This window comes from Quercus lobata, chromosome 8, assembly GCF_001633185.2.
Source record: "Quercus lobata isolate SW786 chromosome 8, ValleyOak3.0 Primary Assembly, whole genome shotgun sequence".
Taxonomy (NCBI): domain Eukaryota; kingdom Viridiplantae; phylum Streptophyta; class Magnoliopsida; order Fagales; family Fagaceae; genus Quercus; species Quercus lobata.
The window spans coordinates 65,429,945-65,442,895 of NC_044911.1; the positions used below are offsets into that span (position 1 = coordinate 65,429,945).

General features: G+C 33.4%; 1 protein-coding gene across 1 annotated transcript; it reads left to right on the plus strand.

Annotated features, from left to right (window-relative positions):
• Positions 1-1,863: 1,863 nt before the first annotated feature.
• Positions 1,864-11,778, plus strand: LOC115954930 (OVARIAN TUMOR DOMAIN-containing deubiquitinating enzyme 9-like). The gene is made up of 9 exons (XM_031072933.1): positions 1,864-2,170; positions 2,269-2,537; positions 5,592-5,665; positions 7,234-7,288; positions 8,789-8,863; positions 8,952-9,025; positions 9,127-9,175; positions 10,677-10,787; positions 11,725-11,778. Exons 2-9 carry the CDS (start codon positions 2,313-2,315, stop codon positions 11,746-11,748), a joined length of 687 nt encoding a protein of 228 aa, XP_030928793.1. The 5' UTR covers positions 1,864-2,170; positions 2,269-2,312; the 3' UTR covers positions 11,749-11,778.
• The last annotated feature ends 1,173 nt before the right edge of the window (positions 11,779-12,951 follow it).

Consider the following 12,951-nt stretch of genomic DNA (forward strand, 5'->3'; position numbering starts at 1 on the left):
TGAGATTTTTTTTTTTTTTTTTTTTTTTTTTTAATGGTTGTCTTGACAGCCTTGAGCCTTGTGTTGTCTTGTCTCTCATGTCACTCATGTCCGTGATTTATTTGTGAGCTCTTATTGGTTGTGATGAAGGCATGAAGCTCAAACCGTCTTCAGCAAAAAAAAAAAAAAAAAAAAAAAATCAAATAGTCATTCTCTACAACAGTTTTACTTGTTTATATAATATGTTGACTATTAGTTTTGATACTTTGTGTTTTATGCACCTAGTATCATTATGTAGTTTAAATATTTTTTTAGCGAATTTTTTTTTAACGGGTCGGGTTAACTTGCAAAAAAATCGGGTCGGGTCACGGGTCAACCCGTTTTTGCTTCGGGTAAAAAAAATCGGGTTCGGGTCATATATTTTTCGGGTCAGGTCAGAAAATTTTGACTCATATTGCCATGTCTAAATGGAGTATTAAGCATCAACTATGAGTGAGTTCCAATTAACTTAACCGGTAAAGTTTTTGATAGTTGAATAAGAGATCTGAAGTTCAATTCTTGCCTACACCAAAAACTGATTAATATCTTGATTTGATGATAAAAAGTTATGACAGATATAATCTACATAAATTAACGCATTGTTAGGTCCTTCTCAACCTTCTACCATAAAAGAATATGTTTAAGCTTCCAATTAGGTTTTTTTTTTTCTTCATAAATTAAAACTCTATTAAAAAAAAAAAACTATGAAGGTCCAAAGTGCCACGTCAGCTTATGGCGGTTTCGATTTGATTCGGCGCCACTTTAAAAAAACGAAATTCAAGAAAAGCAGACCTAAAGAGACGACAGTTTTCACCTACTTCGCACGCAGTCCTGCCTTTGCCAACATTCTTTCCGTTACGATTCCGCATTCGTTACGATTCCGCATTCCGTTCCTGCCTTTGCCTTTGCCTACTTCGCACGCAGTCCATTTCTCAAAAATTTTATCCTCAAGCAAACCAAAACCCAAAACCAAAAAAAAAAAAAAAATCTTAGCTTCGTTCGATCCCACAACTTATTCCTCTGATTCTCAGACTCACGCAGGTACGTAAAGTTTCGTACTTTGTCTCTGCTTTTACATTACTTCTACCACAAATTCCTTTATTTTTATTTTTATTTAATTTATTCAATTTTTTTTAATAGGGCTTGTTTGAATTTTAAGAAAAAGTTTGGAACTTTTTGAAACTGTGGAATTTATAAGGATTAGTTTTTTTTTTTTTGTTTTTTTTTTTTTTTTTTTTTTTTTTGTTTTTTGTTTTTTTCGGGTTCTTGCAATTTGAGGGTGAATTTTTTTAGTTGAATTTGTTGTCTTTGTTTTGTTTTATTTGTTAGTTTAAGTTATTGAATTTAGAGTTTGAAAGTTTGATGATAAATTAATTCAGTGGTTTTGCTTTTTGGTTCTTAATTCAGTAGTTTGATTGAAAGTTTTCACTTTTGCACATATATGAAAGTTTATATTTCAGGTATAGTTTCATATTTGTGGGTTATGCATCAAAATTTTATAGAAATAATTTGATTGTGGATTAACTGTATTTCTCATATCTGGCATCTTTTTTTTTTTTTTCCTGAGGGTGACGGTAATGTTATTTAATTAGGTGTATCAGGAACTGTTACATTAAAGTTTGGCCAGTTTTGTTAATATTTGAGATTCTTTTAATTGGGTTATGCCTGTATGAAATTTTTAGTTTGGATGTTTCATTTTTTACTGTGACTAATTTATGTGTCTCACCCAGATATCAAAATCTTTTGGGCATAGAGATAAGGAAGCAACCTATAGTTATGCGTGCAAATGGCAACATATGATTATGATCCTGATGTTACTCGGTGGGGTCTCCATCATCTTACATATGATTATGATCCTGATGTTACTCGGTGGGGTCTCCATCATCTGCTAGATGTTTGCACTCTTACGAATAATGCTTCTTGTAGTGGTGTGACTCGATATGACCAAGATTTGAGTCGAGTTGAGTTTGTTAGAGAAGGCTATTGTGAGAAGGATAATGTGGAGAATCATGAGGCTATAGCACATGCGCTTCAAGAAGAATTTTTGCGGATTGATTGTTTAGAAGCTTCCGGAGTATCTAATGGTGGGCCAGAGCATTTGCAATTCTTGCACAGAATTGTCTTGGTCCTTCGGGTAGACACTATAGTTATGGTAGTGGAAATTTTGGCGGTGGCTGCCTTTGTGATTATTGTTTATTTTGGTGTTATTTTCTGTTTTGCTTATTTGATAGATTGCGAACAAATATGTAGGGCATGCCAATGATCAGCAAGCAGCAAATGGACCTGGCATACAGATGGAGAATGCAGTTCCCTGTGGATTCATAGTAGAGGAGGTGGGTGATCATAACAGAGTGGAAAATAATGTACAACCTGAAATTAAAATGTTCGCATCATGCTCTAAACCAGGAGGAGAAAAATCATCTTATGTGGATGATTTGTTTCATATAATCGATATAGCTGATGAGTCAAGTCTTGATGGTGAAGCAGGCAAACGATTGAATCAGATGGTTCCTATTCCTGTAAGTATAGTATCTTATCTTCAGTTGTTTTGTTCACCTGTCTGGCAACATATATATTCAAGTTATAGATTATCATTGTCATCCTCTTCATTATTTGTGTGTGGAATCTGCTATATATTACAATAGGAGGATTGTATGGTTAGAAGTGGAATTGTCTGGCATGTCTTACGTTTAGTGGTTTGTCCTTTTAGAGAGAGAGAGAGAGAGAGAGAGATATTTAGCATTTTCAAGAAAATGAAGGTTTTGTATCCAGGGTGCTTAATTAAAGTCACAGTGAGAATGGGTGTGAATTTATTCTATTGTGGGTGTTTAGTTGCTTTGGATTTTCATACAGATGGAGAATGCAGTTCCCTGTGGAATCATAATAGAGGAGGTGGGTGATCATAATAGAGTGGAAAATGATGTACAACCTGAAATTAAAATGTTCGCATCATACTCTAAACCAGGAGGAGAAAAACCATCTTATGTGGGTGATTTGTTTCATATAATCGATATAGCTGATGAGTCCAGTCTTGATGGTGAAGTAGGCAAACGATTGAATCAGATGGTTCCTGTTCCTGTAAGTATAGTATCTTATTTTCAGTTGTTCTGTTCACCTGTCTGGCAACATATATATTCAAGTTATAGATTATCATTGTCATCCTCTTCATTATTTGTGTGTGGAATCTGCTATATATTACAATAGGAGGATTGAATGGCTAGAAGTGGAATTGATTGGCATGTCTTACGTTTAGTGGTTTGCCCTTTGAGAGAGAGAGAGAGAGAGAGAGAGAGAGAGAGAGAGAGAGAGAGAGAGAGAGAGCAATATTTAGCATTTTCAAGAAAATGAAGGTTTTGTATCCAGGGTGCTTAATTAAAGTCACAGTGAGAATGAGTGTGAATTTATTCTATTGTGGGTGTTTAGGTGCTTTGGATTTTCATACAGATGGAGAATGTAGTTCCCTGTGGAATCATAATAAAGGAAGTGGGTGATCATAATAGAGTGGAAAATGATGTACAACCTGAAATTAAAATGTTGGCATCATGCTCTAAACCAGGAGGAGAAAAACCATCTTATGTGGATGATTTGTTTCATGTAATCGATATAGCTGATGAGTCCAGTCTTGATGGTGAAGTAGGCAAACGATTGAATCAGATGGTTCCTGTTCTTGTAAGTATAGTATCAGATCTTTAGTTGTTCTATTCACTTGTCTGGCAACACATATATTCAAGTTATAGATTATCATTGTCATCCTCTTCATTATGTGTGTGTGGAATCTGCTATATATTACAATAGGAGGATTGAATGGCTAGAAGTGGAATTGTTTGGCATGTCTTATGTTTAGTGGTTTGTCCTTTTAGAGAGAGAGAGAGAGAGAGAGAGAGAGAGAGAGAGAGATATTTAGCATTTTCAAGAAAATGAAGGTTTTGTAACTAGGGTGCTTAATTAAAGTCACAGTGAGAATGGGTGTGAATTTATTCTATTGTGGGTGTTTAGTTGCTTTGGATTTTCATACAGATGGAGAAGGCAGTTCCCTGTGGAATCAAAATAGAGGAGGTGGGTGATCATAAGAGAGTGGAAAATGATGTACAACCTGAAATTAAAATGTTCGCATCATGCTCTAGCCAGGAGGAGAAAAACCATCTTATGTGCGGGATTTGTTTCATATAATCGTTATAGCTGATAAGTCCAGTCTTGATGTTGAAGTAGGCAAACGATTGAATCAGATGGTTCCTGTTCCTGTAAGTATAGTATCTTATATTCAGTTGTTTTGTTCACCTGTCTGGCAACATATATATTCAAGTTATAGATTATCATTGTCATCATTTTCATTATTTGTGTGTGGAATCTGCTATATATTACAATAGGAGGATTGAATGGCTAGAAGTGGAATTGTTTGGCATGTCTTACGGTTAGTGGTTTGTCCTTTTAGAGAGAGAGAGAGAGAGAGAGAGAGAGAGAGCGATATTTAGCATTTTCAAGAAAATGAAGGTTTTGTATCCAGGGTGCTTAATTAAAGTCACAGTGAGAATGGGTGTGAATTTATTCTATTGTGAGTGTTTATTTGCTTTGGATTTTCATACAAATGGAGAAGGCAGTTCACTGTGGAATCAAAATAGAGGAGGTGGGTGATCATAACAGAGTGGAAAATGATGTACAACCTGAAATTAAAATGTTCGCATCATGCTCTAAACCAGGAGGAGAAAAACCATCTTATGTGCGTGATTTGTTTCATATAATCGATATAGTTGATGAGTTCAGTCTTGATGGTGAAGTAGGCAAACGATTGAATTAGATGGTTCCTGTTCCTGTAAGTATAGTATCTTATCTTTAGTTGTTCTGTTCACCTGTCTGGCAACATATATATTCAAGTTATAGATTATCATTGTCATCCTCTTCATTATTTGTGTGTGGAATTTGCTATATATTACAATAGGAGGATTGCATGGCTAGAAGTGGAATTGTCTAGCATGTCTTATGTTTAGTGGTTTGCCCTTTTAGAGAGAGAGAGAGAGAGAGAGAGAGAGAGAGAGAGAGAGAGAGAGATATTTAGCATTTTCAAGAAAATGAAGGTTTTGTATCCAGGGTGCTTAATTAAAGTCACAGTGAGAATGGGTGTGAATTTATTCCATTGTGGGTGTTTAGTTGCTTTGGATTTTCAAACCTCTCCTAAGCTGTGATATTCTTGGCTGTCAATATTCACACATATTGAACATGATGCCATTGTAAAGCGGATTCCATAAATGATTTTTGAATAACTTTTATTATTGTAACATCAAGGAGAGTTGCAGTTCAGCTTAAAGTGGATCAGCGACATAGATCATCCTCTAGTTTTTTTAGGGGTGCTGTTGGGAATAGAATGGATATATATACTTGTCCAAAATCTCTTGTGAGTGAAATCCTTTTAAATTACAGACTATCTTCATTACAACTTCAATTTGACTTTAATTTCTTTGAAACAAATATGGTTACTTTTCAGCAGATAGATCCAATTTCTTAATTTCTTGTCCAGGCTGTGGCTATTGACATTTAAACTATACAGCAATTGATGCTCTCTCATTTACGTTTTGCAGCATGTTCCTAAGACTATTGAGAAAATACCCACAGCTGATGAAGAAATATCAGATCATCAAAGGCTGCTAGAGCGGTCTTCTGTCATTTTTTCTTGTCTTGCTATGCTTAGTATTTTTTTGAGTTTTGAGAAGTCCAGGTTGTTATATGCTTATAAATTATATTACTAAAAAGAATAATTACTGAAAATATTACAACTATTAAAACAGTCTTTTACTTCATAATTGATCAAAAGCACTTGAATGATCCTTGAGCTGCCAGTCTTAACATTTTGATTTATGTACTGAGAACTGAAATTTTCCACTTGCGCAGAATGAAGGGGAACTTGAATTATGAACAAAGAGCATAAATAGTAAATAGGGTACTAAAATTTGAAATTATTATATCAGGATTGAATTTGTATTGAACATGGTTTAGGGGTCATTTTGAAATTTTAAGATGGACAGGATTTTGAAGTTCATGTTGTGGAACTTTGTGGAGAAAGTGGTTATCATATTACATATCAAAAAAAGAAAGGGTTATTGTTTGAAATTTACTAGTCGTTTGGTCCGGAGTGATCTTTTAAGATTTCCAAGCATTCCCGTGTTTGGTTACAAATAGTTCTAGGTAATCTAGATACCTACAAGCATCTGGAAGGGTGGTTTGTGGATACCCTCTTAAAAAGGTGGGTAACACATTCCCATGCTTTGGAAGGCTCTATTTTATAAAGAGATATAATTATATCCTCAATTTCATACCATTTGACTAACTAAAATTTTACTGTCTCTATTAAAGTAATTATGCTACATATTCAACTTCTTTTTTGGTTGATGTTATGGTTATATTCACCTTTAATTTTTTTATAAATTTATCTCCTATTTGGAATTTTTTTTTGTCTTTTAAGAAAATAAATAATTTTGATTGACAAGGCAAGACATCCTTGAAAACCATTTAAAAAAAAAAAAAACTAAAATAATTCTTATTATTATTTTAGGAGATTTGAGCTAATTAATGGTTCATATTGTTATTCTCATTATATTTTTTGTATAAGCCATGTAAAAGTGATGGGTAATACATGTGTGACACATTGTATTTATAAATCTAAGGATAATTTGGGAAGAATAAATCATTCTTATAAAAATTTTGTAAATAAACCAAATCTGTGATCTCACATTCTCAACAATCTTAATATTCCTAATCAAACCAAACATGGGCAACTTACTTTCTTGGGCATTGAGGTTCCCCAACATCATATTCCCAAGAATCTAAATGCCGGTGGCATATTTGATTTCTCAAACCAACACCTACATTAGGGTGGCTTTGGAATTTATAAGAGGGGCAGGGAAAAAGAGAAGGGTTTGGAAGGGTACAGTATTTCTGATTATAGCATAAATGTAATGAATATAAGCTTAGAGTCATCTTTAGTTTAATAAATCCAAGATCTTCATTTTGTATGTGTTTCTCATACACTATTGACATGGCTATGAATGAGGTTTTTGTAATGGCCTTGGTGACAAAATTTTTTAAATGCATTTTTCTTGTCAAGTTCTTACATTTTTATAAGTTATTACTTTAGTGTGTGACCTTTCTTTTTGGGTATTTATATTAATTGAAAATTCATTCAAATTACTGCATATCTAATATTAAGATATTTGGTCTTTTCAGGCTGCAGTTATATGAGCTGGTTGAGCTTAAGGTTCAAGGAGATGGTAACTGCCAGGTTGGTTCCCACCCCCCCCACAACACATGCACACGCATAAAAATATTTCGGCATAAATGCTTATGCTTGGAAATGGAAACGATAGGTTCTATGATATTGTTCAGTGGTGAAAAATAGTGTTGGTTTGTTGCTTATTTATTTATTTATTTTGGGTGGGATGAGGGTGAAGAAAAAGAAGTTTAATTTATAATATTTATATGCCTGCACATTGTATCTCAGTTATCCCTTTTTATGGGCTTGTTATGAGTATCACCTGCAGTGCATTCTTGGATGTTAGTTGGTGGTCATAGTATTTATTCTCTTTTGAGTCTGGCCTTAGAAGCAATTCATTGCACCGTTAAAAATTCAACCTTAATTTCCATGGAAATGATTTATGTAAATTCAATTCAATTTCAAAGTGGATCCAAATAAGTTGGAATTTAATGGACCTCATGAATCATGTATAGCAGATTCCTTGAATTGTCATTTGCTAATATTCTGGGATGGCTGATATGCGGAGCTTATATGTTAAGTAATGGGCATCCAATGAAGGCAACAAACCTTTATCTGGATCTTCTTCTATAACTACTTTTTAAATGCCTTATTTGAATAGATGATAGGTTGGGGTGGTTTCCTTTGCCAGATACAGTTGGTGTCCAAGTCATGTGTAGATATACTTGACATATGTGTACTTGTTAAATTTTAATGGTCATTAACTGCAGGTAACATGTGTCTTTTTCTTCTATAATTTGTATAAATTCCTCATTTGAGTTGCAAATGAAATTGTCCGATAGCTCATTCTTTGTGGACGTATATACTTCGGTTGTTTGGGATCGATTGGGTCATGCCAGGTTTAGTTGTGGACTTATTATTTTGTTGGTATCATTGGCTTGGGAAACATGGTTCTGATATTTGGAATTTAGTCCTAGGCTGTTTAATGTGGACTATTTAGACTGAACGGAATTAGCAGTCTTTTGAGGATAAGGGGAAAACTGTGGTTCAGTTATTAGATTTATGCCAACGGACCCTCTTTAATTGGTCTCGGTGTTGGGGTTTCTCGAATTGTTCCACCCCTATGGATTTTCTTTCGTCTATTAGAATAACTTAGTGGCTGCTTGTGTCTATTTGTTTTCCATATTGTTTTTTTTTTCACTACTGTGAACTCTTTGTATTTTTCTTACTTTTCCTTCATTAATAATATTTTCTTCTTACTTATCAAAAAAAAAAAAAAAATGACATCAAATTATTTGATAATTAACCATTGACTTAAGAAGCTTTGTTTCTTTTTAAATCCTTGTGTAAAATTCATCATTCATGATTTTTGAGTGAGAAAGGTCCAGATTGTTGATGTATGCTATCTATATTGCAAGTGAATTGCTTGAAGTTATACAAAACTTATACAATGATCAATGAAAGTGGACTGTTATGTATTAATATTTGTGATGCTTGATAATAATTATTGGCATTACTTCTTGATGTTATATATTTGAAAGACATTTTATTAGTTCTATATTTTCCCAGTTTCGTGCTTTATCTGATCAACTGTATCGTTCTCCTGACCACCACGCTTCCGAAAGAGAACAGATTACTCAACAGGTTGGTTGCATTTGATCTGTTCTTATTTTAAGATGTCAAAAGTTAATTATTTATTTGAAGTGTCATAATTTTTGTTTGTTGTCATCAGCTTAAGTATCACCCGAAAATGTACGGGGGTTATGTCCCCACGGCTTACAATGACTATTTGAAGAAAATGAGCAAGTATTGTGCTATTGTCTGTTTTAATGGTATTTTATTCACAAAATTATTAATATTACAATATTTCTCATGCTTATATGCCTTTTTTTGGGTTCATGAACTAGGAGTGGCGAATGGGGTGATCATGTGACATTGCAGGCTACTACAGATTGGGTATGAGGAACTATAAGACTTTCCTATTTCCCCCTTTACTCTCTGCAAGCTTTGGTGATTTAGAAAACAATTTTTAACGTTTTCATCGATACTTCTATTACCTGATTGCCTAAACTCTATTGAACTTGAAGGAATTTCTTATACCAAATTGATGCAAACCTAATTTTGACTCCTTTTCATATGTCTCCTTCTCATATTAGATATATATATATATATATATATATTTTTGAAATAGGATTTTTTTTTTAAAGATAATGAAGATATAATCTTTCATAGATCTAAAAAATTATTGTGTCATACGTTTAAAATCCCACCACACCCCCACCCAATAAAGAATTATATCTAATTTTAAATAACTTAAACACCCTATACAACCTCTTCCGATATGCATGAGAAAACAAAATTATATTGTAAATATCCTTTAAAAAAAAAAATGAAAATGAGAAAGAATCCTAATACAACAGCAAATAGTCAACAGCTAGAAAGCAAGCTAGGTATAATTTTTTTTTTTCCAAAACTAGTATACATTTAAATACTTATTATGTTTCTATTGAATAATATATATATATATATATATATATATATAAAATCATAGATTATCACGTTGATTTTTGAGAAAAATCGATTTCATTAACTAATAAAAACAACAACATTCTCCTCATGAACTACTCAAAAAAAAAAAAAAAAAAAAAGAAGAAAGAGAGAGAGAGTGTTTTTACAAGAGCCAAATACCTATATACACAATATATAGCAAGGACATAAATAACTTAATTAGCATATGACATAATCTAGCTAAAATATAAACTAAACAAAAGCATAGATTATCATATTGATTGGATGGTATCTATTCTCTCTCATTGTCTCACACATAAGAATGACTCTCATTAGTGGGTTTCAGTTTGTTCAACTGGTAAAGTTTTTGATGGTTAAATAAGAGACTTGGAGTTCAATTCCCGCCTACGCTAAAAACCGATTGGTGTTTTGGTATGATAAAGAGTTATCATCAAAAGCTGCCATAAGTTGAAACTCTCTTAAAAAAAAGAAAAAAAGAATGACTCCCATTAAGATCCAACTCCAATAGCTCATTAATTTTTTCAAGCCCACTAGGTAAAAAAGAGAAATGTCATGTTTATAATATTTTCACAACAAATTATAAGTGGCAGGTTATTATTCGTTGTTATTGATGAGTAAAAAAGTAATTTTAGTGATAAATTTAAATTACAACCAATAATTTATTATAAAAATATTGTGAAATTGTTATGAGTGTAATACTTTTGGATAAAAAGTGGTTGAGGACTTGGCCCTAATAATTTCATAACAATTAAAAGTGTTCGTTACTCATCTTAAAAGACACAACAACACTGTTGACCAATGATTTAATCCTGATAGGTGCTTACAATAAAAGATCCTGTCACAACATATATGTATAACTTGTTGCATATAATGCATAGAACTGTAATGGAAGAAAGTAACAAATATTCTCAAATTGCCTATTTTGTAGGGTTTATTGGCCTTTTATGGTCTTTCTCTTCCTCATACCCTAGTCCAACTTACTGCTGGGGTCCCAACATCATTGGCTGCAGGAGTAAAGTATGAATTTCAGACATTTCCGGTAAGAACCACTCTCTTTTCAGACTCAATGTATGTTACCATAATCAAGTCATAAAGCTGGGTTTGATATAATGAATCACTATAGATACAATATTTTTCACTACTTACCGAGGTGGCAAGTTGTAAATTGTAATTGACTTTCACATGTGTCCATCACTGACATCATTTTATTGTCTAGTATTAACAACTTGCCACCTCAATAGTTGTGAAAAATGACATTAATTATGTCTATAAACTTATTGATAATGAATTATTGGAATGAAACTAAGTTGATTCAAGAGCTATAGCAGATGGAGATGGGATGACAATGTATACAGACCCAAGGGAGCCATCTTGTGTTCCTATAGAAGTACAAGTAGCAGCTGTCCAAAGATCACAAGCGTGTGTTGAGAAAAATTATACAAAAGCATATGCAATTCACAAAAAAATTATTGAGTCTGGATATCGGTTAGTCATCTACTAGGCATAGGCCTTGATTCCAATTTTGATTCAATATTATAGTTTGTTATTGTTTTCTTCCACTAGGATACTCGATTTTCAGAACAATAAGGAAACCCTTGCTCGAAAGTATCGAATTCGACTAAGGTAAAATTATAGTAGGATTCAAGTAGCTAAATCTTTTAGTTTTTTGGTTAATTGCAATTTGCCCCCCTAAATCATGGGGTCAAATTCAATCCCCCATTATCTGTGAAATCGAACAAGTTTCCAATGATTAATTGGTGATTGACAAATTATCCCTCGCAGTTAATAATTTCCATCAATTTCAAAATTTTAAGGAAAAAAAAAAATTGAAATCAAACAATTTCCACATAGAGAATTGAACTATGGAATTGAACTTCACCCCATAGTTTAAGAGGACAAAGTGCAATTAATCTCTTTATTTATTTATTAGTTTTTTATTTTTTATATAGAATCAGTTGTTAATAGCTTCTGAACAGGGGAATAGATGCACCAGAGAATGAAATGCCATATGGGAAAGAAGCAAAGGAGGAGCTGACAAAGATTGTGCTTGTGAGTCCTTGTTTAGAAGATCAATAAGCTGCATATATTGCGATGGCAAATTTGTTCAGGTGCTGTTTCTCTAAACATTGGTTTCTTTTGTGTTTGTTAATACTAAGCTAACTTATCCCTCTTTTGTCATTGCCAGGAATTAATGCTCAAGAAAGGTTTTGCATGGCACTATGCAACCTACGACCAACGCCTAGAACTTGCAAGAGTAAGAAATTACCTTCACTTCATTCTTGTACTTTCTCCATGTTATGCCTCTTTAATCTAACACTATGTTTGTGAGTTTTCAATAAAAATAAAAGGTAAAGATAAGACTTACTGACAAGAATTGTAAATCTCTATGTTTATGAATTATGATACCAGTGGGAAAAAGAGGCTCGAGCCACAAGAGTTGGCCTCTGGGCTTCATCGAATCCTGAGAAGCCATGGGAATGGAGAAAGAAGAATAAGAAGAAAGGACAAAAGAGAATAAGGAGAAAGGACAAAAGCAAAGGTAGATGACATTTTCCAAATGGGAAGGAAAGTGAGACCTCCTTGCGACTAATTATCTTATTTGTTCCAAGGCAACCCGAGTTTTATACTAGCTAAGAAGTTGGCAGCTTTGAAGTTGGATCTAAAAAGGTGGAACGAAGCAGAGTTTGGTAATGTCACTATTAAAAAACAGCATCTTTGGAACAAGTTGAATGATTTGGATGTGAGAGAGGAGACTCAACCTTTAACAGTTGAGGAAAAGTTAGAACAAACTGATCTCCGTACCAAGATTGAAAAGCTTACTCTTGTAGAAGAGGTTAGTTGGAGGCAGAAGTCTAGGGTGTTGCATTTGAGGGAAGGAGATGCTAATACTAAATTTTTCCATAGAATGGCTAATTCCCATAGAAGAAATAATGGTATTGAGAGCCTTATGGTTGATGGAATCTTGTCTTTAGATCAAGGTATGATTGCTGATTGTATTACTCAATTCTTTATGAAATTATACTTTGAGGTGCAAGTTGATAGACCGTTTCCAGAAGTCTTGCTATTTCCTAGGATTTCTGGTGATAATGCAGATTGGCTAGATAAACCCTTCGAAGAGGTAGAAATTTTTGAGGTCATACAGAATTTTAATGGTGACAAATCACTTGGACTTGATGGGTTTCCAATGGCTTTCTTCCAAGCTT